Source organism: Cyprinus carpio, chromosome B23 (genome assembly GCF_018340385.1).
Source record: "Cyprinus carpio isolate SPL01 chromosome B23, ASM1834038v1, whole genome shotgun sequence".
In the NCBI taxonomy this organism is placed as follows: Eukaryota; Metazoa; Chordata; class Actinopteri; order Cypriniformes; family Cyprinidae; genus Cyprinus; species Cyprinus carpio.
In genome coordinates, this window is record NC_056619.1 from 9,537,748 (window position 1) to 9,561,735 (window position 23,988).

Below are 23,988 nucleotides of genomic sequence, written 5' to 3' on the forward strand. Positions count from 1 at the left end.
TCTCAAACATTGTTACAATACAACTCTACTGTTATAGTACTCTTATAAAAATATATATTTAAATTTACATTTAGTAATTTAGCAATTTATAATAACTAAAAAGAAAACTAATAGATAGAATATAAAAAATTAGAGAATGTACTGTTAGTTTTTTTTTTTAATAATAGAATTAGATTAGAGAGTGCTAGAGTTAGAGGGTCAAATAAAGATGGAAGAGATGTATTTTTGGCTGATTCTCAAAGATGGCTAAGAACTCAGCTGCTGGGACTGAGTTGAGCAGGTCATTCCACCAGGAGAACATTTAATTTAAAAGTGTGTGAAAGTGATTTTCTGCCTCTTTGGGATGCACAATAAAGTGACGTTCACTTGCAGGTCGCAAGCTTCTAGAGGAGATATAAGTCTTAAGTAATGAATTTAGGTAAAGGGGTGCAGAGCCAGTGCTGGTTTTGTAGGCAAACATTAATGTCTTGAATTTTATGCGAGCAGTTAGTCTGTTTTTATTTGAGCTCCATACTAATTTTTGCTTAAAGTAACATAATAATACATATTTTTACCATTAATATGTAGGCCTTTCTTAAAGGCACAATATGTAATTTTTAAATAAACAAAGACCAGGTAGCCTAGTTTGATAATGCTGTGACTGAGTGTGGAATCACGGGAGATGTGGTCTTCATCCCCACAGACGATGCAATCCGACACGACTCGGGCAGAAATCAGGTTCATGGATGAGCTAATGATTTATTAATGTAGTGGAATGAAGCAGGGTGAGGCTGAAAGCCGCTGAAGCTAAACGAGGCCTCTGAACGAGCAGCTGAGCTTTTATTATGCCACAGTCGACCGCTTCCACTCCTTCTGGTCATGCGAATGTGGGGGAAAAAAGCAGCATTGTTTTATCATACTAGAAATGTGTGAAAGTTCTGTTATAATGCCACTCTGTGCGGTCATCATCTGTCTAATAAAACGCGTAACATATTTAAGCATCTTTGGTGTTTCTATATGTTGTCTACAATACAAAAACGGAAATCAAGGGGTTATGACGTCATCGGCAGGCGACACAATGACACTATGGACACGATCCGTGTCACTAGTTAAAACTGCTTATTTCTCTGGATTTAAACATTCTTTGAAACATTTGGGATAATGTAAGTACACAAGTCAGCAAAATATAAAATACTGATTTAGTGGTTTTTGGATATTTTAATAATAAAAAAAAAATCTTACATATTGTGCCTTTAAGTGGCAGTCATTTTATAAAAGTAAGGTACTCGAGGGCGGAGTGCTTTACTATGAATACAGTCACAGCTGCATTCAGGACAGCAGGTCCTCTCATACCCCACTAATAACCTAAAGTTAGCCTGCCTTGAACCAGGGTTGCCAGGTTTTCACAACAAAAGTGCCCAATTGCTACTCAGAACAAGCTCATTTGCATTGAGAGGGGGGTCCCCCGATTAAAATTGAATTCTGGGGATAAAATACACGTTTTTTTTTTGGTGGGGTTCCCCTGGTAAAATTCGCATTTTAGGGGATAAATGTCACATTATTGCGGTCGCTTCAACCCGCGGACATGAAAAACAACCCCGGGCAACGGTGTTAAAGTAGCCCAATTCTTGGCAACACTGCCCTGAGAAGTATTTATTTACACTAAGCACAAATATCCCGCCTTGTTGGCAGAGGCTATACTAACTCCACCCACACTAACTTTACCTGTGATTGTCTTATGTCACAAAATACTCGCCATAGTCTGTCGACAGTTTTAGTAGTGTAGACGGTTAAGCGCATACCACTTTTGCCGAACTATTTTTTCTCCCTTTTCAAATCGCAGGCATTTATTTTCAATAAAAATTAGGGAAATAATCAAAAAGTTTAAAAATAAGTTATCGGGTAGGATTGGGGGAAGGGTTTATTGTCCTAATAAGGTTCATCAATTTAATAATTTGAATTTAAATTATAATTTACACTCAATACATTATTATTGCATACTTTTTTATAATGTACTACTACAATACTGAGGTGCAGATAATTGCCACTAATTGCAATAAGTAGTGTAAATAGCAGAAAATCCTGATATTTTAACACAGTATAAATAGAATATATCGCTAAGAAAATATGCTATTTTCACTTAGTGCAAAAAGTCGCTTGCTGTGATTGAATGGGTGAACCGAATCACTCGGATTCGTTCAGAATCAATTAGATTTAAGATTCGACTCGGTCCAAGAATCGGACATAATCTAGCGCACATTTGAAATCGATTGGCGGGAAGATTTAACGACTTTTCCTCACAGAAAGTAATCTGATGTCTTTAGAAAATTTATATAAGCAATATAACGCGTGTAGACCACGATTTTATTATAATTTTATGGCGTTATTGTGTCTAGTCAATGTCCAAAAGAGTAATAACTTTAGAATTTTTGACCCACAGAAGCAAGCAAGCCATACGGAACAACATGGTCATGGGTGAGTAACGTTAAATGACAGAATTTGTAACGTTATTCCTCGGTTTATAAATTCGCAGAATTAGGGTCCTCAGCAGTGTGTGTGAGAGAGACAGGACTGCACACGCACTGCACTGCCCTCACTCAACCCAACCCTCACACACACACACACACACACACACACACACACACAGACACACAGAGTGCACTGCCCTCTCTCAACTCACACACACACACACACACACACACACACACACACACACACACACACACAGAGACTCACACACAGAGCGCACTGCCCTTTCAGAACAGCACAGAGGCAGAGACCGAGAGAGAAGGTGCCACCGAGCTGCGTATATCTGCCTATGATTGTGCATCACACACACACACAGAAACAGACGATACTCTCTGTGTACTGGGTTTCTCCAAATGTCCGTGACTGATCCCACAGCAAGCGCTCCGTAGACGTTTAGACCGGCTGTAACAGTGTTGAGTGTGCGGCACAGGTAAAGATGGCGAGGGGACCGGTGCTGGTGTTTCTGTCGCTGCTGCTCCTCACGGACGCTTTAACGGCGCAGGAGCTGCCCATCAACGGCGTGAACGGATACAGTCTGCACCCACCGTATTTTAATCTAGCGGAGGGGACTAAAATCACGGCCACGGCGACCTGCGGAGTGGACGAGAGCCAGCAGCCGATTCAAGACCTGTACTGCAAACTGGTCGGGGGCCCCGTGTCAGGGGACCCAAGCCAGACTATTCAGGTAAAGATGTGGGAAATATTTACTTCTCTAACTTTACATTACTAAAAATGGATAAAAGCGCATTTTGATGTTAGTTTGTTTTCGTTATAGCTGATGTTGGACTCGATTTGACTTTGTGAAATGCACTTTTTATCGTTTTTATAGCTATATAACAGATCCTCCCATAGTGCTGAATTACCATATGTGACCCAGCAGCACATCCAAAAGATTTATTACCATATTTTTTTTTTAAATCATATATATTGGACTTATTAGTACCCTGTCCAAAAACATGGTAATATTTATTTATTTATTTATTTTGTTTGTAAAGTCAGGACAGTGCTTTGGGGCTGAGAAACTGTGCAATATCTTTATCTTTTTTTTTTTTTTTGAGAGCACCTGCTTAAGGTGAAAAGGCCAGAGACTCCTATAAAGTGCTCCTCATAAGAGACCCCCACTGAAGCTTCATAAGCAGCAGGCTTAGGAGACTCAACTAAGCTTGTAGGCGAGTGAGTGAAATGTTTAAACGTTGTAAAGAGTGAAACGCAACCCCCCCCGTAGCACTGCTACTGGGATTTTCCCTGAGGAATGTGTGGCATTTGATATAAGACCTTGAGGGAGCCACACACGCACACAGATTTGCACCATACTTCAAAGAACATGTTAATAAAATGTTGCGACCTGATCAGTGGCTGCAGGCATCTTCTCAAGACACAACATCACATGCCTGCAGTCCATTTGTACTGCGCTTTAACTAAGCCACAATCATTTCATACTCATCGGTATCCAAATTTTGCTTGTCCATGGTTATACTACAACCAAAGTTTCTGTTATTAGTTGATGCAGTAAAAAACAGTGATGTGTACTTGTTTAGGGTGTTATTTCAACCATTTTTAAGAAAAACGCTAAATGTAGACAGAGTGATTCAGTTATTTTAAATATTATTTTAGATGCGTATTATGCACTACAGTAAAACTACTGAAATTTTGGAAGTTGAAAATTACTGATTTTTGGAAGTGCCGTTTGAAGGAGATCCCTTTTTAATTTATGATTATTTTACAGTAATAGCAGCAACTACAGTAACTATGTTAATGTTGCTGTAAGTAAAGGCTAAATTAATTGCTAGTCAAAATCTCATCTCATCAATCTCTGAAATCTTCACACATGGGTGGTCTTAACACAATTTGGTGAATTTCTGATTGATTTCACTCCTGTTCGTTTATTTCTACTGGTATAAATGAATCTATTTTCCTAGCCAAGTATAAATAATAATAAAAATGGGTTGGGTTGCCAGAAGTTGGATAATGAAGGGAGTGCATTCCTTGGTTTCTTCCGATGTTTCACTAAAATGTCCTGCAGAGTAAACCCCAACAAATCCAGCTAAGCAACAAGTGTATTATTTGCTGATCACCGTTTCAACGGACTACTGCATGGTATTTATGTAGAAAAATGAAGTTTTATCTTTTTCAGTCACAGTTTCTACAACTCAGCTCATCATAGAACACAAGTTCTCATGTTGTCCTACAGTCTGCATTATCAGAAATAAACAGATAAAAGGTTTAGATATAACGGGGGGATTTGCAAAGAAGGAATTGCATCTGTAAATAGTCATTTATTTGCACATGCTTTCTGTAGTCACTAAAAGAATTATGCAAATCAGGGTGGTGCAAACATGCCCAACAATTAGGTGCTGAATTTCAGTTTTGTAACTTTGCAGATTACTTTGTACAGGTATCAGTGTTCAGTTATAACGCTTTAGTTTATTATTCTCTCATAATTGGATGTACTATTGTTGTCATGATTGAGTGAAATTGTCCACGAATCTTAACTGTGCAACTTATTATGTCAGAAGCTTAATTTACAGTTGAATTTAACTTCCTGTGTTATCAGGGCCAGTACTGTGACATCTGCTCCTCCGAAGACACTAACAGAGCGCATCCCATCAACAATGCCATCGATGGCACCGAGCGATGGTGGCAAAGCCCTCCTCTCTCCCGCAGTGCAAAATACAACGAGGTCAACGTCACTCTGGACTTAGGACAGGTATATTACTGATGCATTCCTTGCTCTCTGTCACACCTCCACCCACACACACACATATCGTGTTCAGATTATTCAGCGTACAGTAGAGTCATCTGATACTCGGCTACAGCAGGCGCTTTTGTGGATTGCACATGAGTGTAGAATTTCAAGGGTGGACCCTAAGTTGAAGCTCATCCATTCATACTCGAGTCTGGAGTTTTTTGCTCTGAACACTTCACGTCTTGGTCTTGTGTATTAAAGGTTTGTGAATAGCAGAACAGCCAGGGGCCATTTAAGATTATTACTTTCTAAACTGTCATGGAAAACAAACATTACTCATGCTCTCCCCCAGCATTCCCAGTGGCTTCTACATAAAGAGTTGGCACTGCTGTATATAGCTGATATGCTGCTCAAATGAGAAAGAGAGGAAGGGAAGCAATTTTCTGCCAACTAAAGTTTCTCTATTGAGTTCCAGGCTCTTAAGACACAGTCTAACCTCATGTCTCAAGAAGTCAAGTTATACAGATTCCCTATTCAATATTCATTTATTACATATTATTACAGCTGCATTTAATCCATGTTTGAATCCTTTTGACAAAATTTCCACGAAAATCAATGTAGAAATTGTAGAAAGTCTGAGGTTTCTTAAAAATTTTAGTGAGCAGAACCACAACACAAATCAAATAAATGTAATAGTAATATGTAGTAGTAATTCAATTTTGAGTAATTCTTTTATTATGTGAGCAGAAAACGTCAAAGGGGTCATATGATGCGATTTCAAATTTTCTTTTTCTTTGGTGTTATATGCTTTTGGTGAATAAAGAAGATCTGTTAAGTTGCAAAGACTAAAGTCTACTTTGTTTTTTCCTTCCAAAAGAAAACACGACTAGAAATCATGTTTATATCACGTTTATAATGGGTTTTATGTTTTTGTCTCATCGCTCCGGCCGGAGAAGGCATCACAATTTGTTAAGAGGCGTAACATTTCCGTCACACACTCGAGGCATTCGGCCAATCACAACACACTGGATAGCTGGCCAATCACAGCACACCTCACTTTTTTTAGAGAGATGAGCTTTGTGAAATTTGACACTTTTCAGAAGGCGGGGCATAGAGGAGAAACAATAATGTACAGTATGTGGAAAATAATGTGTTTTTTTAACCTTAAACCGCATAAACATATTACATTACACCAAATACACAAAATAATGTTCTTTTTAGCAACATCATATGACCCCTTTAACAAAGTGATACAAGAACATAAAATGTATTGTTTAGACACTACCATTGTGTAAGTTTGTACATTTTTCTCTTATGCTCTCCAAAGCTGCATTATTTCATCAAAAATACAGTAATAACAGCAATACAGTATAATCAACTATTATTGCAATTTAAAATAACTGTTTTATATTTGAATATTTTAAATGCTAATTTATTTCTGTGATCAAAGCTGAATTTTCAGCATCATTACTCCAGTCTTCAGTGTCACATGATCCTTCAGAAATCATAATAATATAATGATTTACTGCTCAAGAAACATTTCTTATTATCAATGTGGAAAACAGTTGTGCTGATTCATTTTTTTTTTCCAGGATTCTTTGATGAATAGAAAGTTTTACTTTTATTTTCATTAAAAAAAAATTCTTACTGACTCTAAACATTTGATCGGTTGAGTATCTGTTCTATACTTAGTCTTGTTGGCTCAGAGCAGTATTGCTGTATGTATAACCTGGCTATGTAGTTTTAGTCTCATTCACATGGCTGTAATATGTGACAGACTAAGCCATGTACAACCTACTTTCTTTTCTCTCTCAATCTCTCTCTCCCTCCCCCCGCTCTCTCTCTCTGAATGGAGGCAGAGAGCAGTGACTGGCTTTGTACTGAGTTCTTTTATGTGGCTGGTGTTTTTTCAGTGCCACTTAAACCAGCTTATTAAAAAGCAATACATGAGCTTTCATACATGCATCACTGAGCAGAGAGAGTGAGAGAGATGTGCTACATATATTAATGCCATCAAATCTTCATCTGTAGAAAATCTGAGTTTCACAGTGGCTGACAAGGCATTGCTATGTGATCTGATTGGTTTTTAGAATGTTGCTATGTAGTTACTAATGAACGAATAATGGTTAATAGATGGATGCTCGGCCCAATTAGATTTCTCACCCATTATAGTGTGTCTTAAGTTTAAAACAGATCTTAGATATCTTAGAAGAGTATCTTTCCACATGATTTGAAATATCATTCTTATCAATACCACAAGCAGAGCGGGATTAGTTAAGCACCAAAAGTTTAATACTGTATAGTTAGGGGTTTGTTCAGAGCTTTAACTGAAGTATGAAGAGTAGTAATAGTGATGCTGCTTTAGAGGTCTCCTCTAACACAGGTATGAGGCTCTTTCTGACCCCTCAGAGCAGATGAATTAGACTGGAATGTTAGTTACTCAGTATCTGTCTCAACCTGTTCAGGGAGAAAACGACCCTCTCCATCACAACCACAGTTCATGTCCCGCTTCTCTCGCTCACTCTCTTTTTCTGTCTGTTAAATGATCCCAAACACTTTTTGCAAATTTTTTCTGCATTATGCAATAGAGTATTAACACCAGTGTTTATGCAGGTTCTTTCCCCAACAGATTCGTTCATGTTAATAAGCTTACTTTTTGTGGTACTGAAAAAGTTAAAAGAAATGCATTTGAGAGAATGTTTTTCTCTGGGTAAAATAATGAAATTATACATGCAAAACCAAATGAAATCTGTACAAAATATATGCAGGCCATGACAATGTGGACTGCCTATTTTATGTATTCAGGTTTGTTGACACAGCTAGGGCAGGTTTTGGAGAAAATTGTGCGGTTGAAGGCAGGGCAGCAGTCTTATTCAGTCTAATGAAAAAAGCAAAACCTAAGCTAAAAACACTTATAATGGCTTTAAGCCGAAAATTGTTTTCCACTTTACTGTGGGACCTCTCCTAGCCAAGTGGTCACTGTTAATGTAACCTCATTTGAGTGTGTGATCCCACAGGGCACATTAGTTTAATATCACTCAGAGTTAAGTATTAGAGACAAAAACAAACGCAGTTTTGTTTCTAATAGCATATAAATGCCTGGGAAATAACCACTAATGTACTTAGCTAAGTCTAAACTTGATGATTCATTACTTAAGCTCTTGTCTGATGTATTCAGACATCAACCTGAAATCATTTGCGGAAGATCATGGATGGATCCCGTCCCATCAGGAAACAGGTCTAAATTATACCCCACACTGCATCAAAACAATAATCAAACCTGTCAGGGAGACTTTCATCACTCTTTAAAATATACAGGGTTGTTTATTTCTTATTTCTTATTCTTCTGTTTCTTAAACATGCTTGTTTACACAAGTAAAATTGCCTGTGCAGAAGTTTGCACTTTATGCTGAAGTATATTGCAAGTTCTCAGAACCATTTAAATATTTGAACACCTAAAAATATTTTTCTTCTAAACCATAGCAAGAAATCCTGTGCCCTTTTCTGGGCCCTTTTGTTGCATGTGAAACAATAGTTAAAAATAGGCGAAGTCTAATCCAGAGCTGCACCATACTCTGAGTAAGTGTGTTTGAGTGTATTGTGGGGGTGGGGGGCTAGAGTGGGTCTCAAAGGGGACTAAAGTGCCCCATTGTGTGCCATGCGCAGAGATGGGCATGATGCCAGTCATGAGAGCCGGACCGAACTAAAGTTTTCCTCTCATTGAGTAAGGACTGAGTTTATCCAATGGCAAGGCTGTAGAGCTGGATGTATTGATCTCTCACTCATTTTTTCTTTCTCTTGGTCAGTTGCTCTCTCTCTCATTGCTTGGCATTAGTTTTTCTGCCATTGTTGAGATCATGTGATCAGGAGCTAGCTTAAAGTGACAGTTCACCTAAAATGTAATTCCAAAAATGTATGATTTACTTTCTTCTGTTGAATATAAAAAACATATTTTAAAGAATGTTTCACCTAATTTTTGTTCTTGTAATAAAAGTCAGTGGGTTCCCAAATAAATTAAATCCCAGTGACTTTCACTGAATGAACAAAACACTTTTAATCTTTTTCAAAAAATCTTCTTTTGTCTTCCTTCCTCACATGAAAGAAAGTCATACAGTTTTGGAAAGGGTTGGAAAATGAATTGATTTTCATACATTTTTTTGTATGCACAATGACACAAATTTTCCACTGACAGTGCATTATGCCTCAGGTACAAGATCTACCTTGTCAAAGTTTGTGTGTGTGTGTTTTCCATAGTCTCAGCCTATGGGACATCCCAGTGTGTGGCCTGCATACCTTGGCAAACAAAGCTCCCATTGTGCAGTTCTCAGCATCGTCCCTTGCTTTTCCTTTACTTTTTTCCACTGGAAAGCATGACATGCTTTCTATCTGTCAGACCTGTAGATCAATATCCAGAATGAGATGATATTATGAATAATGTCTCTTCTGAGACACTCTTGCTCTTATGCATGCATCGTATGATGCACCAGCACCTCTCTTCTTGCATTCCTCTTGCACTCTCTTTTTCTGTTTAAACCGAAGTTGTCTCGTTCACGTCTGTCCAGATCCAATGCCCAGGCAAACTTGCATATACAAACATCCGCCCTTTTTCTCACCCACCCTTTCATGGTGTTTACTAAGCATGAAAATGGGCCTGTAAATGGGAGCGAGAGAAGAAAAGACAATATCGCACAATCTGACCGTAATAGGAGGGAACCATGGAGACAAGGGCACAAGAATAAACTTTTTATGATCCAATTTTTCCTGTTAGTCAGAGCCCTAGTTGCCCTTCCATTTAATATGAGCAGGCTTGTACAAAACAGACGTCCATGAGAGTGTCTCGTGCATGAGTGTGAACCATCATTAATTCAGAAACAGCAGGGATCTGAACTCCTGGCCTAGATTCTTCAGAGCCCTCTACCTCGACTTCAGCCATCGATCATGACGGACGGTTTTGTCTGTGGTTTTTATGCAGCTTCTTTCCCCCAGCATCCCTGTTGGCAGTGGCCCCATTTAAATCCCAGATGCATATATCTTCACTGACACCGAGCACACTGCTGACCTCTGCTCACCTCCTATTATTTATTAAAGGGGCCATATTCTACACTTTTGTAGCATTTTATTATTTCCCAGATGTCCACTTTTAATGTTCGCTTCTGGTGCCAAAAGCAGTGGTAATTTTGATGTACATTATCTGAAAGGTGCAAACCCACAGAGTTAACAGACTGGTACTGTACCTTTTAAGCAAAGCCCTTTCTATATGTGAATATCTGTTGTGATTTGCTAAACTCTGTGTATCAGTGTAGCTCACAATATCATTCATCAGGGCTAGTCAAGTTGCTGAATACTGAGTTATTGGTAAATCTATAAACACAAGCATTCGTATGTTAATGTGCAATGATCCAATTCCAACTTCTCAACAGCCTTTTTCCTTCAAAAATTGCTGGTTTTGCCCTCTTTGAAAAGGATGATGTTTGGAAAGACTTTTTTGGAGACATGGAGGATCTGGAAGGATCAGCAGACACAACCTCTCCATATACATTTCTGCTTTGAAAATAATTGACCAATGTGAGTTTCTTATTGACATGTTCCAGTCATTCTGTTAGTTCGGTTCCTCATGTGTTCCTCAACTGTTTCGCTCACAGTGTATCTGCAGGTCACTACGGTCCACAGCCTTCATCTCACCATGCATTCTCCAACTAGTAGCACTGATTTAGCTTTTTTTCTTTTTCTATCTCTTCACTTCCTGATTTCAGTCTTGAACAGACTGTTCTTATCTCGTTTCTTGGCTGTAAGCGTCACAGGGCAGTTCAGAGTTTCCTCCACTCCCCTATCAAATATTAGCAGAGCATTTCAACAGCATTTTTTGAGAAGAGAGGATAAGGAGTAGTTCACTCATCTTCATAAAGAAGCAGTGAACTTTGAGGAGTTCAAGGAGAGGATGTTGACAAATAGGTGAGGTTAACGTGACAATAGTCAGGAATAGTGAAACTGAAGATAAGATTGGCTGATTTTTGTTTGAACTTCAGGGTCGATAGTTAATTTCTATTTCATTTAGCTCAGAGATTCCAAGCATTGTGAGGAAACACTTTGATATAAAACTTGTTTTCTATATATATATATATATATATATATATATATATATATATATATAATATATAGTTTTCTATATATATATAGTATATATAATATATATATATAATATATTAGATAATTCAGAGACGTGGAATTATTGGCTGAAAAAAACGCTAATGATTAACATGATTAATTTTAGTTTTTTTCATGACATTATTTTGATTACTGACATTAAATTAGCATGTTAATTTTATATCCATGCCCAGTACATGTCCTGAATAATCTTTAGTCATCAACTTTAACAAAAGCATGCTTGTAGATCTGATAGCTGTTCTTTCATGTCACATAGGAATGAATGAGAACAATTCACACCTCCTCAGGGATCCTCACATTCCCCTCCTTCTGGCCAGGAGATATCCTTCAAGAAAAAATGTCAAACCCAAATGAACAATTGACCCCCAAAATGAGGCGGGAGATTTTGAGATGGCTTGTGGGGGCTGTTGTAGTGGTTTTAAAACAGAAATGTGACAGAGTTCAGCAACGCCCCTGATTCCTGTTGAAACCTGTGCCTTCATGCTGTAGAGAAAGAAACCCACCTCCGAATCTCCAAGACCTCACTCACACCTGAGACAAAAGGGAGGTCCTGGAGCCTTTTAGCGGATAGGTACACAAACCTGCAGTGTGACCTTGCTTATCTCTGAGCCTTGTGTGCAAGATAGCTCTCATTCGCAGGCGACATGTCTACAGATTAGGTTTTAAGACCTATCGCTGCTTCAGAAGTCTGCTGATTAACTACCTGAGGCAAACCAAAATTGACTGATGGAATGGTCAGTCAAGAACATGTAGATCTAAAATTTTCCTTTTTTGATTTATTAGATATATGATTCTGGTATCCTAAAACCAGAGTTCAAGCTCATGTTCACATATTAGGAGCTCATTATCGATCTTTATACTATAGCTGTGAATAAAGGCGAGTGATGTGTATTTTGGCGAGGTAAAATCTTCTGGTCAGTGATGATTCTACTTTAAAGGGAATTTCTGGCTGGCGTCAGAGAATGATCTTAAAGCTGTGTTGTAAATAAGCTCATACCAGCCTGTGCCGGTCAAGTTGGTGAACGAGTTTAGTGTTTGAGCAATATATAGTGGCCCCAAAAAATATTTGGACTCTTTTGGACTCCTGAAAATGCCTGAACTTCATAGCACTAGATACAAAATAAGAAGTAGCATCAGCAAACAATTTCTAAGAGAGCTTTTTTTCTGAACTATCTTCACTTTTCACAACTATCTAAACTATTTTTCAAAAAGTTTATTTTTTGTAGCTGTACATTTTTCTTAAAGGTTCACGCAGGTGTCTTAGCTTTTTTACAGTTTTAAATGTGACTTAAGTGTCCAAAGACTTTTTGGGGCTGCTGTAAGACAGTGCCAATATTGATGTTCAACTTTTCAACTATAACAATGACACAGAGGAATGATATCACTGGAATCACTTTCACAATGATTTTTTTCTCCCCAGTTGATGAATTGATAGCCCATCAGACTTTTCATAGCTATATTGTTACATTTATCTGTAGTCATCATTGAGCTAAAAACTGTGTAAAACCAGCTGCCATGTTTTTTTCTAGATTTACCAGGATGAATAGTGTTGTAAACAAAAGTATCAGAGCACATTCCCCTTTAGACTGAGATTACTAGCATTTTACACTTGATCAGAATGTTATTTGAATTTTCCATATTTTATTCTCAGCAGCTCTTAGTCATTTGAATGAGCTGACATTATGAAGTCAGGCTATTAATAGTTTAATGCTAATGTGATCGGTTCACGCACAAAAGTTTCTTTCTACATTTTGGGCACATTGGCGTAAAGTTCAGTGTCTCAGGCCCTGATGTCTCATATTATTTCCTCTGATGAATAGATGAGAATTCACACTCAGCACTGCTGACCGTAACTACTACGCAGTGAATCATTACATAGAAATAGAATTATTACTCATTTGCCTGAATGCGCTAAATTTTAAGCTCCTTGTGGGCATTCTTTCCCTTTCATCTCTCTCTCGTTCTTTCCCTTTTTTGTTCTTGAATCCTTCCTCTCCACACTGATAAATGGAATTTAGAGTACAGGATCCTGAAAAGATGGAAAAAGTATAGAGTGAACGCGAGAACTGAGCGCTGGCCTTGTTAATGAGAGAGTAAATGTTTGTTTTTGTCGGGTCAACAAGAGCTGTTGTTGGAGTCTTTCATCCATTCAATGGTTCATTGGTTGGGTTGGGCCTGAGAGGGGAGGGGAAGTGTGTTTGTTGCGGAGAGTGGGTCACTTTGGTTAAGGGGGCAAATAGAGGGATATAAATACCATTCCCCCCTCCCTTTGCCCCGAAGGGGGCTTTTTTCACTGGCCTTTCCCCTTTTTTTAGGCCCCACTTTTAATCAAGAGACAGAGAAACTGGGCAGCCAAGAAAATAGTGAAGGAGGCGTTTTAAAAGTCTTATAAGTAGATTTCAGCATGCCATTGTCGCCCATGAAAGCAAATATATTCTGTATGTCGTCTGTATAGTATACAATAGATGCATTAAAACATGGCGCCACAGTTCTGATATAAATTTCCAGGGTGTCCTTTAAGAGGATTTCTAAACTCTGCCCCCAAGCATGTGAAACCAGGAGAGGAATGACAGAAAGAGTGATAAATCCATGCCTCTCCCTGAAGCAGCTATTCCTAAATTTAACTTGGGGGTACATGCTTGTAAAAGCCCATCACTCCTCAAACCTTGTATTTTGTGTATTTTTGCAGCATCCTCCACAAAAAAACACTGAGCAGATATCTTAAGAGCAAGAGCATGCGTGTTTGTCCAATTCCTGGTTGATTAGGTGGCAGTTCCGGTGGAGTTTTGCAATGAAAACTAAAAGGGAGCAAATGCATTTTACCCATATTTTACTCTGAAATGTTTTTGTTGGGTCTCAAGATTATTCCTCTCTAGGTGGGACTCCAAATGTGAAAATTATTAAAAAAAAATATTAGTGCACCACCAAAACATGACCTATTCTTCTTTGCATTCATGGATTCCATCAAGCCTAATTAATCTTCAGACGTTGTCATGAGTTTGAATGATCAGGGATTTTTTCAACACATTTCTATGGTAATGAGTGTCAATCATCGCATTTTCTGTTTTAGCCCAGAATTTAAATATTGTTGTCACTCCAATTAAATCCAGTTACTCTTATTAATGTTCTTATTGATTTTCTTGTCTTAATATCTGATGTAGTTCAGCATAATCTTGTGTATGTTAATTATATATTTAATATGTTCTTATTTATTAGATAATATATTTAAACATGAAATTATATATTTATGTAAAGCATTTTTACACACACACACACACACACACACACACACACACACACACACACACACACACACACACACACACACACACACACACACACACACACACACACACACACACACACACACACACACACAGGCTTACTGGATAATTAATTTATGATTAATGTATTTTAGAACATTCACAGCTGTGCAGCATTTGTTGTTTTTTAAATGAAGATTATTCAATTGATCACACCGATGACATCACAGCCAGGATTCCAAGCGGAAGCTTTAAATAGAGCAGGTGTACCTCAGAGGCGCATAATAGCAGGAGCTGAATCAGGGCATCAGCTTTATGACTTCTACAGATAAAAAAAGCAGTTTGTTGTTTAGTATATTAGTATATAGCTGAGATGGCTGAAGGTGATCCTTTTGATGATAACCACCCTCAAATTGTCATTCAGTTCAATGAGGTCGATGAGTTATTTCTGATGGAATTTTGGCCACAATATGTGATTAACGTAACAGTAATGGACGGGGATATCCATAGGGCTCTTCCACAAATACGCATACCACGTCGCTTCACTGCTGTTAACGCAGGTTTTTTTATAGACTTGCTTCGAAGATCCCTCAATCAACTTGCTCAATATCCCCTGACTCCTGGTCCTTACCACAATCCATTGCTCTACATGCTGGCCTGGAATGCAGATTACTGGTCCATCACTTTTTATGCATCAGGTGAGGCCTTGGAAATCGCATTTTATCCCATGTATATTAATACCCCATCTATGAGCGAGTCCAGCACAGATGATGAACAGCCTGGACCTTCTAATCTGGTCAGCAACAGCGAGGGCAGAGCTGGAGGATCATCTACGAGTGAGTCCAGCACAGATGATGAACAGCCTGGACCTTCTGCCCTGGTCAACAATAGTGAGGGCAGAGCTGGTCGATCAAGAACATCTGCTGACCAAAGCTCAGGGGGTCAGCTTAAGACGAGACAGGGCTTTAAAAGCAAAAGAGAGCATGGCCGGTCAGAGAGCCGACTACGGAAAAAGAGGAGATTAGACCACAACCCTAATTCTCTTCCAATGTTTATTGATAACTCACCAGAAGCACGTTGGGAGACACATATGAGTGGATCCAGCACAGATGATGAACAGCCTGGACCTTCAAACCTGGTCAACAGTTGTAAGGCCAGACCTGGAGGATCCAGAGCACCTGACAGGTCAGAGAGGAGAGAATGGAAAAGGTGGAGACCAGACCACTGGTCTGATTCTGATGATTCCCTCAGCTCAGGCTTTTCTTCTCCAGCATTACTTGAAGAAACATCTAGTGATGATAAACAGCCTGAACCTTCTCACAGGGAGAACAGTGAGGCCAGAGTATCTGCTGACCAGATTAAGCAGGAAAAGAGTTCAGACCACCAGTCTGATTCATTAATGGATTCCCTGATCTCAGAGTTTTCTCAGATGTATATTAGTACCCCACCAGAAACATGTGGGAAGATGAAATCATCCAACAAAGATGATGAACTGTCTCAGCTAGTCAACAACAGTGAGGTCAGAGCTGAAGGATCGAGAGCTTCTTCTGACCAAAGCTCAGACAGTCAGGATGAGATGAGACAAGGAGTAAAAAGAAAAAGAAAGACTTCTAGCAGGTCTGAAAGTAGAGAAAATACAAAGAATGGATTAGACCACCGCTCTGGTTCTGATTCAATTGATGACCAGGCTGACCCTTCTGTCAGAGACAATAATGAAGCCAGAGCTGGAGGATCCAGAGCACCTTCTGACCAAAGCTCAGGTAGTCAGATGGAGACGAGACAGGGTTTAAAAAGAAAAAGAAAGACTTCTGACAGGCCAGAAAGCAGAGAACAAAAACCGAGGAGATCAGGTCGCCATAAATAAGACATAGTGTTTTTTAACACAACACAAAGCCAATGGATCCGCAAAATTAATTTAGCTATGTTGGAAACACACACTGAATTGCCTAATCCAGTAAAAGTAGAATTTACTTTATAACGCGGGATGTCACAAAGTTGCGATATGGACTCGAGTCTGTGAAGACTAAACCACAAAAAGACTGCTACTGAAATATGAATCCAGCATGTTCTGCGTATCTCTATATGAATAAATGAGATGTCCGGTTTTGTAAACCAAACTGTTGTCTCTTGAATGAAAACAAAACACTGAGTTGAAAGATTCCATAAGGCCCTGAATATAATTTGTGTTAAACTTTTAATAAATTGTTGTTAAATTATATAGGTTTTATAATTTAAAAATGAATAAAGATCTTGCATATGATTTGAGATCTTCTTGTGTCAACTTTAGTGGTCAGCCACAATCTGTGGATCTAGACCACAAATGAAAACTGGTCGCAGTTGAGACTGAACCATGTCTAATATAGCACTATGGTGATTCATGGTGCTGAATGAGAGGGCACCTGCCTTCACCACATCTAACCTCTCAGCGAGTTCCCAGAGGAGCACAAAAGGCTTTCCGACTGCGCTGGGCAGGAGGGCGCTGCCTCTTGTTTCCTGCTTCCTCTTTCAGGACTTTTCAATAGCAGAGGAGCTGGGGTTCCACCAATGATTCAAGACTCTTAATGCTTGATCAAGGATATACACAGAGCCCATACATTCACTTTTATTTAAAGACTGAGCAGGGCAGGGAGAGAGAGAGACTTCTGAGGTTACCTCATGAGTTGCATTTATCAGTCCCAGCTTGTCAATTTTAGTCTATTTCTGTGTGTAATTATGTTGCGCTTAAGTATAACAGGCTCATCATACAGACTAATCTATAGGCTATGTGGTCAGGTGGGGATTTTTTCTTTCTGCAGGTTACATCAATATGCCAGTATTTGGCAACAAATTACCATTTTTATCATTTGAGTAACTGAATCATTCATTTAATTGATCTGTTCAAAAACGCAGATCCATTCAGGAATTAAAAAAAGTGATTGACTTTATGACTGAGTTATTGAATCATTCACTCTTTTTCCTTTGCGATCTTCAAATACTTAACCTACTGTAAGTGACAAACCACACATTAAAAAGTGAATCATTCATTCAATTTATTTGTTCAAAATACTCATTAATTCAGGAATTAAACAAGTGATCGTCTTTATGAGCCATGAGAACTCCCTTTGAGTCCAGCGTGTGTGTGCGTGTGTGTGTGTTAGAGCAGATGGGAGAAACACAGATTAGACACTCTGGCAGGGATATCTAATTAGAGTCTGGACAGCATCGGTGACACAGGAAACACCCACTGCTCTTTCCCAGAGAATCGCAGGAGAAGCTAAGAGTACAACCATCAGGTTGAACACTGAACTAGCAACAATTATCCACTTGGGAATTTACAAATCCCACCATCTCAATCCTCCCTTATATCCTGTAGCAAGCATTCCCAAATCCATTCGTGGTCCTTGGAGGAATCCTTAATCAGTACTGCTGGAATGCTCAAATTAGCCCAGACTGATTGTAGTGCTTATGCAGCAGGGGAGGATGGGATTCAGGCATGCAGGGCAGGTGTGAGCAGATGACCATCCTTCAAACTCATCTTACCCCTACTCATGTGCCTTAGGGCTGATAACACACACACACACACACACACACACACACACACACACACACACACACACACATACACTTATATCTAAGCTGCCCATCCAGTATTCCCTGGAAACGAGGTGTGATTATACATGTCATCGGTGACATCTTTCTGTCTAGAAGTTGAGAACTGATGAACAGCATGTTGTTTTTTCATACTGTCTGCAGGAATGATGTAAGCTCACATGAGAACAAGAGCTCTCTTGTCAGTGAGGGCTTATTGCAGTATAGATATTTTTTCAGTTTCGTTGTGCTTTCTGAATATTCCCGCACTGGGTCAGTGAGGCACACCTGTTTGTGAATGTTGGTATTTTTTTATGAGATGTTTGCACATAGCATGTGGTTTAGTAGTTTAGCTGCAGTAGCCAACTGTTACATTTGACTATAGGTCAGCTCAATCTCAGGTACATTTAGATGGTCATGGCTTAAAGTAGGATTTTAAACTTTTAAAAATATGAAAGATATTTTAATCTTGAAAAATAAAAGTATTAAAATATTTTAATCTTATAAATAATGTATATAAATATTAGGGATATGCCGGTATCAAATTTTCATGTTGCGATTAATTGCTAATGCTTTTATCACAGCATTATCACGATATTGAAATTTAGTTTAAAAAAAGTAGTCATAATACAGTATAACAGGTTAAATAACTTTTTTCTTATAACAAAAATAATTGAATATTTAAATACAATAAAGCAATATATAAAGTTAAACATTTTACAAAGATTAAAGTGCAAAAGAACTATAAAGATCAATAGGTATCACTTTACAATAAGACCTCATTAGTTAACCTTAGTTAATGCATTAACATTCACGATGAGCAATAGCTACATTTGCTACAGAAGTTATTAATCTTTCAAGCAGCATACAGCGGTGTTGTGCATTTTGACCAGTTGATGGGAAAAGTATTCTTAAAATGCATCCCAAATTCTGAAAAATTTGTAATGTAGAATTATTCACGGTATTTAGAAGTGCCTACGATAACAATATTGTGCATATTCATTACCGTGATATATCACATTACCGAATACCGGCACATGTCTAATAAATATATATATTTCAGTCGTAATTTCTTCCTGTGATGCAAAACTGAATTTTCAGCATCATTACTCCAGTCTTCAGTGTCACATGATCCTTCAGAAATCATTCTAATATGCTGATGTGTTGCTTAAGAAACATTTCTTATTATTATCAATGTTGAAAATTGCTGTGCTGCTCAGTATTTTTTAAACTGTGATACTTTTTAGGATTCTTTGATGAATAGAAAGTTCAGACTTTTTTATGAATCTTTAATTAATTTATTAAACAGCATTGATTTGAAATAAAAATCTTTTGTAACAATGTAAAAGTCTTTACAGTGACTTTTAATCTTAACTTAAAGGGTTAGTTCACCCCAAAATGAAAATGATGTCATTAATTACTCACCCTCATGTCGTTCAAAACCCGTAAGACCTTCATTCATCTTTGGAACACAAATTAAGATATTTTTTAAGACATCCGAGAGCTGTCTGACCCTCCATAGACAGCAACACAACTAAAATGTTCCCAGGTCCAGAAACGTAGTTACGTCTTCCACCATTTTAGAGAGTATTGCAATGTACACGCACACTTCCCCCTAAGCGTAACCAACACTTATTATGCAGATTACGTTCACCCCCCCACACCCCCGAACGTAAACAACGCTAACACGAACACGTAACTTGGGGGAGAAGAATGGTTGAGTAAATTATGTTATTTTAGTTTTCTTTGCACAAAAGTATTCTCGTAGCATTGCAAAGCTGAAGTTAAGCCACTGATGTCACATGAACTGTTTTACGGATAAATTTACTACGTTTCTGGACCTGGGAACATTTCAGTTGCGTTGCTGTCTATGGAGGGTCAGAAAGCTCTCTGATTTCATCAAAAGTATCTTAATTTGTTGTTTAAGTTCTTACGGCTTTGGAACGACAAGAGGGTGAGTAATTAATGACAGAATTTTCATTTTGGGGTGAACTAACCCTTTAACTTAATACATCCGTGCTTTTTTGAAAAAAAAAATCTTACTGGCAACAAACTTATACTGTATGAAACAGTAAGTGTGACACAACAAAGGCAACTTGTTTTTTTCCAAAATGCTTTCTTTTAACAAAAATATAAAATATAATAATCGGATAATATGTGAAAAATATTTTCTTTTGTGTAAACTATGTGTTTTTTTTCTACCCAATATTATAATATAAGATAAACATTTTTAGTTCATAAAACTCTTCTTGAATATATGCAAGAAGGTCCATGCCATAGGTGCAGGTTTATGTTTCTGCATAACGCGCACTTGTAATATTTAAAGAAAGAGAGAGAGAGCATCCAGTTTTGTTGACATAAAACTGGACGCGCCCGCGCCGCTCTCTCTCTCATATAGTGAGGGAAATCCACCTGCGATCCGAGCGGAGAGGTTACGCTACTTCTCACAGACTCAATATGCACTCTGCAATGATAACGTGATCAAAGCCTATATTCCACGCTGATAGCTGTTCTGGGGCAGTTATTTGGTTCTCATCTCCATAAACATAAGACGCCAGTGCATCTCTGATTTGTTGTTGGTCTACCATTTCGCTTGTTCTTCTTCGCTGTGAATTACAATTTCCGTTCATCTGACCATCTGCAATCTGGGAAGCGCCACCACATGAAGTCTGGAGGTACTACTGCTCCGGTAAGCTAAAGTGGTAAACAGCCACAGTGTAGGTATGAATTTAGATCTTTTGTATGTTTAAAAAAATATAGATACGTGTCAGAGTATCAATAACGTCTCGCGGCTGGAAATATCGTGATATCTACTGCTCATGTTCACACTTGCTCAGACGCTTACAGTAGCTAGAGTTCAGCTATAGATAAGAGCGTTCAACAGCACGGTGTGTCAGGACACACGTTTATGCACGTGTAAGCATAAATTCTGGCTTGCAGACATATTTAGCTTACATTGCTCTCTCTCTCTATTGTCTTGTCATCTGTCTGCAATGCATTACTTGTCCTTTCAGTCTCTTATCTCAACTCACTATTTCTTCTTCTCTTACTGACATCGTTGCCTTGAGGAGCCAAAAATGCTTTATCTGTGCCCATGTGCCTCTTATTTTATTTATTTATTAAAATTTATTTGAAAAAGGATCATGTACAATTTTAACATAAATGTTTCCATTTCATGCATTGTACTGAATTTAGCCAATGGCTAATTTTCATTTGCGGTCCCTTGGCAGGTAATCATAATCACAAGTAAACATAAAAACAAAACAACAAACACATAGAATACAGTAATACTTATACACATCCTATCAGAGCCACAGTAAAGATAACATTCAGTTAAACCACAACTGTGTCAGTGTTTACAGATTTGAGCTGATTTTAAATCAAGACTTCAAGTCTTAACTTGTTTTGTCGGGTTTTAAATAGGCTGATTTAGTGGTTTTGCTCCGTATCATTATTATAGTTACTTGTACTTGGGCATAATTATTTGAAGACAATAGTGATAAGTGATAAGATGTGCAGTTTTTGCCTTTGTTTATTTATATATTTTTTTTAAATAGGCACTTGTGGTACATTTTTGTGTTTTGAAGTAGAAAAAGTATCCAGTATGTCCTGAGGTTACATGTAGGAAGATGTAATAAGATCCTCTAGAGTCTGGGCTCTTTTGTAAGTGTGTAGCTGTGAATTGATAGCTGTAAACACAGCTCTCACAGGCATGTGTGGAATGGGATGTAAGGGTGGGATCTGTTACCCCCCATCACAATCTGTCTCTGGGGAGCAGCAGCTGTGTTTGACCTTTGAACTCTGGAGTGACCCGTCGCAGGTTCACTTCAGCCACCCATGTACATACCAGCTCACCGTGTTGCAGGATTTATGACGTGTGTGACTGGACTCTCGCAGCTGTTATGGCATCCCCTGTTGTCATGGTAACCCCTCCTTCTCCTGCTCTCCCCATAAGCAGGCCATTATTCTGAAGTCGGAACACTGAGGTTGTGGAACGTCTGTGGAGAATCAGTTCCTTTCCTCTGAATTCCTGCAGAGCAACACTGACGTCTGTACTCAGACAGAAGCTTACATCATGTCAGGATGTGGTGTAGAGATGAAAAATGGGTCCCACTTTGTGTTAGGTGGCCTTAACTACTATGTACTTACATCAAAAAATAATGCACTTATTGTGTTCATATTGTATTGCAAAATACTTTTGCTGCTATTGAGGTGGGATACGGGTCAGGTTAAGGACAGGTTTGGTGTTATGGGTAGGTTTAACAGTGGGTTTAGGTGTAAGGGATGGGTGAACAGGGTAATTATAAATGTAATTATAGAAATTATTTACAGATGTATTTACATGCAGGTATTTTTAAAAATATAAGTACAATGCAAAAACATGTATGTATGCAATAAGTGCATTGTATTAAATGATTAATTTAAATGTGTGTACATTTAAATCTGATTCAAAATTCAAAAGTTGTATTTTGCAAATATTTATTATTATTATTATTATTTTGTTTAGATTTTTCTAGATTTTTTTGTATAAATGTAATTCCATTTTAATAAAAAAAAAATATCGAAAGGGGTTGATGAATTCATAATCTCCTTTTTATATTTATTTATTTATTTATTAATTGCTTGTGTTGTTCTTTATGCGTAAGTCAGTGGTTCTCAAAGTGTGGTACGCAGAGGAATCACTAAATTAAATATAAAATAATGTTAAAACATAAAACATTTTAATTGAATCTTTATTTGAGTTAAGGTTTTTTTTTTACATTTAAGTACAGTACAGTTTTGATTTAACTTTTTGGTACGACACATTTTAATTTAATCATTTTTAAAGTTTTTTATATACCTGGTTGTAAGCACTGTACAGTGTTAATGTTCAAACTGTGTATTTACAAATATTCTTATTAGGAATAAAACTGCCTCATTTTTGAACTGTGCAGAGCTGAGCTGAATATGTAGGCCTACTATGCTACTGTATTTTAATGTTGGTCATTATGGTGGTATACATAGAGAGCCAAATGCATTCTGAGGTGGTACTTGGTATAAAAAAGTTTGAGAACCACTGGTGTAATTAAATTTGTCTCTGAATATTATGATATGTGACAATAAATAGCCAGTTAACATTTAAGGCCCTAAGGAAAAATATAGTTGAAAATATGAGTGGGAAAAGAGTATAGATGATGGTGAGGGGAATGGAATGAATGTGACGCCCCTCTACACACTGGATTTCTGTCACGCTGAAGCATGTTCAGACACGCACAGATCACCTCATCGATGCTGTTCACTTATACCTGCAATAAGCAAGAGTGTATCAGGGGCCCAAATTGCCCCAAATAACACAATAACTTAATCCAGAATAAAACAACCTGGAGAACTGAATCAGCCCTTTTGTTTAACAGTGTTCTTTTGCCCTGTTGACCAAGGTGTTACCGGTTTCTGAGGTGCTTAATGATTGGCTAACCATTCATGACTGTGTGTTTCCACTCTTATCACTATGGAAACACAAGAAATGCAGAAAGTGAGGAATTTATACAATCATTAAGCCAAAGGGAGTCTGGACACAACTAGACTTTTGAGATTGTGTATTTCAAACACTTACCTCACGCTGCAACAAACCCAACCCAGCCAAACCACATAAAATTCTGTCACAGCAACTTATTTTTGCCAAAAAGTAACCATCAAAGAACCAAATCACTGGATGTACTATAATCTCATCCTCTTCTAAAACTTTCTGCATTGTGTTGCATCTTTTGCCAAGTTGCTAATATACGTGCAGTGCACACACACACACACACACACACACAC

At 38.0% G+C, this 23,988-nt stretch overlaps 2 protein-coding genes across 3 annotated transcripts in view; both read left to right on the forward strand.

Moving 5' to 3' along the window:
• The first annotated feature begins 2,690 nt into the window (after window positions 1-2,690).
• LOC109048817 (laminin subunit alpha-5-like) overlaps window positions 2,691-23,988 on the forward strand; it is a 67,727-nt gene continuing 46,429 nt past the window's right edge. For both annotated transcript variants that reach the window (XM_042750703.1, XM_042750704.1), the window contains exons 1-2: window positions 2,691-3,193; window positions 5,063-5,215. In XM_042750703.1, the coding sequence (XP_042606637.1) occupies window positions 2,945-3,193; window positions 5,063-5,215 (402 nt within the window). In that variant the 5' untranslated portion in view covers window positions 2,691-2,944. The remainder of the gene's footprint in view (window positions 3,194-5,062; window positions 5,216-23,988) is intronic.
• LOC122141921 (transcriptional regulator ATRX homolog) lies at window positions 14,734-18,534 on the forward strand. The gene is made up of 2 exons (XM_042750711.1): window positions 14,734-15,055; window positions 15,195-18,534. Exon 2 carries the CDS (start codon window positions 15,272-15,274, stop codon window positions 16,484-16,486), a length of 1,215 nt encoding a protein of 404 aa, XP_042606645.1. The 5' UTR covers window positions 14,734-15,055; window positions 15,195-15,271; the 3' UTR covers window positions 16,487-18,534.